Raw genomic sequence first — 3,956 nt, forward strand, 5'->3', positions numbered from 1 at the left:
AAAATATTGTAAAATCGTTTGTAACTGTAGCATTACTCATAATTTGAATTACCAAAAGTAATTCATATTTATGGCCATTTACATTTACTTTGAAAATTACATCTTCTCCTCAAACCTTCCATAATTTAGTGACTGGCTATCACAGAAACACGTTCTATCAATAATAGCCAATGCATATCACTTGACAATTGTTTCTTTCTTTCTTTTTTTTAAGAAAAAGACAAAGTGGGTTTGTGTGTTTATGGTGAGCGTCAGAGTGTGTAGTGTGTAGTGTGTAGTGTGCAGTGTACTTTTTTTTTTTTGGCTGATAGTGTGAAGTGTGTTCTTGACTTCGATATTTTGTGATTTGTAATGAATTCAAAATTTAGTGAGGTTGAGTGTGATGGATCTCTGCTCGACTGCTCCCCACTTTTTTGAATCATGGTTTCTTGATTGTGTTTATTGGCGTCGACAAAATATTATAAATTATTAAGTTGCAAAGTTATGATAACTCTCTGACCTTTAAAAAAAAAAGATATCATGTATCTGATATATGTACCAACTCGATTTTGAGAGTTACAGAATCAAGTAAAAAAAAAAAAAAACAAAAGAAAAAGAAAACCCAACCCCCAAACCTGTCTATTGGGGCATTTAGTTTATGTTTGGCTTTGTAAAAAACAAATAAGGAGTGAAAGAGGGATTGTTGAGCCTCTTGGAGATGCCCAAGTTATGGTCTTAATTAAAAATAAGTTCACTTGACAATATGAATCAAACGTCTTCACATGGATTAAAGCATAAGTAAATTTTTTAAAAATAAATAACATCAACTTCCTGTTAAATATAAGAAAACAGCAATTACCCTTAAATTTTTGTAGAAAAAAAAATCCCCTATTAAGCTTTGTGATAATATAAACTTTTTTTTTTTAATGAGTTGTGATAATATAATTGATACGTTGAAATTCCTAATTTACAATCTAGTTACTTTTTTTTTGTAGACTACTTGTCCTTTGTTAGGCGATAGTGTTTCTTATTTCCCTTTGGCTTGAAATCCATATTCTGTTCATAATATATATGATTTAATTAAATATTGTAAAAATGTAATTCGGTAAAATAGAAATTTAATTGTATCTACTCTTCTTGACATAAAACTTAGGAGGATTGTCAATTTTTTGCAAAATTTCGAAGTCACTATTGTTTCTTTATACACAAGCAAAAAGTGTAATTTAATAATAAAACAAAAAACTTATAAGAAAATTATTCTTTAGAGTATGTTTATGACAATTCCTTTTCCACCATTTTAAGCAAAGATTATTCCCAACAAAAGCAAGATCTATCTTTAGCCTAAGCTGCTAAGCACATAGCAGATTCTTAGTTTCAAGTATGAACTGCTTGCCTATACTAAAAAAAAAAAACAAATTTAGAAGACTAAAACACTTAATTTGACTAGACATTTGTTAACAAAATTTCCTCCAAAACTGCAAAAAGATTATGATAGAACTGATTCAAAGGCCACGCTGATATTCAAAGTGTCATCTAAAGCAAGCACAAAAGATAAAGCTCTCTCATTGCACACTTTCAACCATTAGAACCAAAATCTTCCCCAATCACAAAGCAAAGCATCTCAAGGTTACTTCTTCAGCAATGGCTGCTTCCATTGTACCATTCATCATCTTCATCACCTCCACACTAGAGTCATGGATAACTCCATTGCCATCATTTTTGCTTCAATGGTCAGCCAAATCTTGCTTCTCCTTGCATCAACTCTGTTCCAAGGTATGTCCAGATAAACATTAGGCCTATATTCAAAAGTTTGGCATTTTGGCCTTTAAACTTAGCTTTAATTTTGTACACTTTGATTTGAACATAATAATACTCAGAAGTCTAAAAATTCTACAATGTTGTTTTCAGGTGTGCAAGGAACCATTGGGGTCAACTATGGCACAGTGGCAAATGATCTTCCTCCATCACCCCAAGTTGCACATTTCCTTGTAGAATCCACCATTATCGACCGTATCAGGCTCTTTGATTCCAACCCTGAAATATTGCAAGCCTTTGCTCACACAGGAATTGAGGTCACAATCACTGTCCCTAATGACCAAATCCCCCACCTAACCAAACTAAGCTTTGCTGAACAATGGGTTAAAACCAATGTCCAAGCTTATACACCTGCCACCAATATAGTCCGAATTTTAGTTGGCAATGAAGTATTATCCACAGCTAATAAATTGTTCATTGCAAGCCTTGTCCCAGCCATGCAGACCCTTCACACAGCACTTGTGGCAGCCTCTTTGGACCCAAAAATTAAGGTTTCTACACCGCACTCTTTGGGCATTTTATCATCCTCAAGCCCACCATCCACTGGAAAATTTAGACAAGGCTATGACACTCATGTGTTTAAACCAATGTTTAGCTTCCTTAGATCCACCAATGCACCTTTCATGGTAAATCCATATCCATATTTCGGGTATTCGGATGACACATTGGATTATGCACTTTTTAGGCCCAATCCAGGGGTTCTTGATGAGAACACTAAGCTTACATACACAAACATGTTGGATGCTCAATTGGATGCAGTTTTCTCAGCCATGAAATTGTTGGGCTTTGAGGACCTCGATATAGTTATTGCGGAAACGGGTTGGCCTTCAGAGGCAGATTCGGCCCAAGTTGGTGTTAGCCCAGAGAATGCTGCTGAATACAATGGAAATCTTATGAGGCATGTCAACTCTGGTGCTGGGACACCTCTCATGCCCAACAGGACATTTGAGACATTCATTTTTGCTCTATTCAATGAAAATCTCAAGCCCGGCCCAATAAGCGAGAGGAACTTTGGGTTGTTTCGGCCCGATATGACGCCCGTCTATGATATAGGGATCATGCGGCCCACGGTAGCTGCCACCGCCAATAATCACCATAAAACATTTTTGCTAATCATCATTATGCTAATTCTTGATTGGTTTGTGGACTTGGTTCTGGCAGGGTAGATCATCTGATCCTATGAACCCAAGCCCATATGAGGGCCCAGGCCCAACGGTTTCACCAATTGGCCCAAGTCCAACTTCACAGCCAGTTGATGGAAAAAGATGGTGCCTGCCCAAATCAGGGGTTGATCAAGATGCATTGCAAAGGAATATTGATTATGTTTGTGGACTGGGCTTGGACTGTGGGCCGATCCAAGAAGGAGGGATGTGTTTTGATCCAAATACAGTTCGGGCCCATGCAGCTTATGCCATGAATCTGTACTATCAAGTAATGGGAAGTTATGAGTATGATTGTGATTTTGAACATTCTGGAGCCATCACAGACGTGGATCCGAGTAAGTCTCGTATATACTCCTTCTTCTTCCTTATTTATTTAAATTTAAAAAATTTTAATTATAAATTTGTATTTTTTTTTTTTTTGAAGGCATTGATTTCATTTATCTTTTATTTTGAACAGGCTATGGAAGATGCAAATATTGAGAATGAGCTGAATTGCAAAGGATACTCACTTGCTAGACATGGACCATTGCTACAAGTTAATGCAGGCTTTTAAAGCTATTATAGTATTATTATTATCTCCTTTTCTTTTTTGAAGATAGAATAAGTGATTAGTAATATGTGTTTCTAGACATGGACATGTAGTGTTAGTCAAAATTCATAGCGCTTTGAGTTTCACTGGCTTATTATAGATAGTCATCAATGTTAAAGGAAGATAATTCATTAAACAAAATTTTACTTTCTGATTTTATTTTTTGAAACTTCAACAAACAATGGATGTGCTTGGCATAAAGTCTTCACTCTCTCTCTCTCTCTCTCTCTCTCTCTCTCTCTCTCTATTATTATTATTATTATTATTATTATATAATAATAATAATAAATTTTGTTAAGAAAGAGGAGATATATAATAAGATTAAGCCATCTCCATTCATCAGACTAAAAATCCAAAAACGAAAGGGGGTGAAGAATATTATTCATGCAACTGAAATATTATTGATTCAT

At 35.2% G+C, this 3,956-nt stretch overlaps 1 protein-coding gene across 1 annotated transcript; it reads left to right on the forward strand.

Annotated features, from left to right (window-relative positions):
- The first annotated feature begins 1,352 nt into the window (after positions 1-1,352).
- LOC112034629 (glucan endo-1,3-beta-glucosidase) lies at positions 1,353-3,708 on the forward strand. The gene is made up of 4 exons (XM_024067447.2): positions 1,353-1,752; positions 1,888-2,864; positions 2,956-3,292; positions 3,415-3,708. Exons 1-4 carry the CDS (start codon positions 1,674-1,676, stop codon positions 3,435-3,437), a joined length of 1,416 nt encoding a protein of 471 aa, XP_023923215.1. The 5' UTR covers positions 1,353-1,673; the 3' UTR covers positions 3,438-3,708.
- The last annotated feature ends 248 nt before the right edge of the window (positions 3,709-3,956 follow it).

The sequence above is a fragment of the Quercus suber genome, unplaced genomic scaffold (genome assembly GCF_002906115.3).
Source record: "Quercus suber isolate HL8 unplaced genomic scaffold, Cork oak 2.0 scaffold_83, whole genome shotgun sequence".
Lineage (NCBI taxonomy): Eukaryota > Viridiplantae > Streptophyta > Magnoliopsida > Fagales > Fagaceae > Quercus > Quercus suber.

What these genes read in the sequence shown, in the direction of transcription:
- LOC112034629 (XM_024067447.2), top strand. Translation starts at nt 1,674, where the DNA reads ATGGATAACTCCATTGCCATCATTTTTGCTTCAATGGTCAGCCAAATC. An exon ending in TAGGGATCATGCGGCCCACG is followed by an intron (nt 2,865 to 2,955) that starts GTAGCTGCCACC and finishes TGGTTCTGGCAG; the next exon opens with GGTAGATCATCTGATCCTAT. An exon ending in CATCACAGACGTGGATCCGA is followed by an intron (nt 3,293 to 3,414) that starts GTAAGTCTCGTA and finishes TATTTTGAACAG; the next exon opens with GCTATGGAAGATGCAAATAT.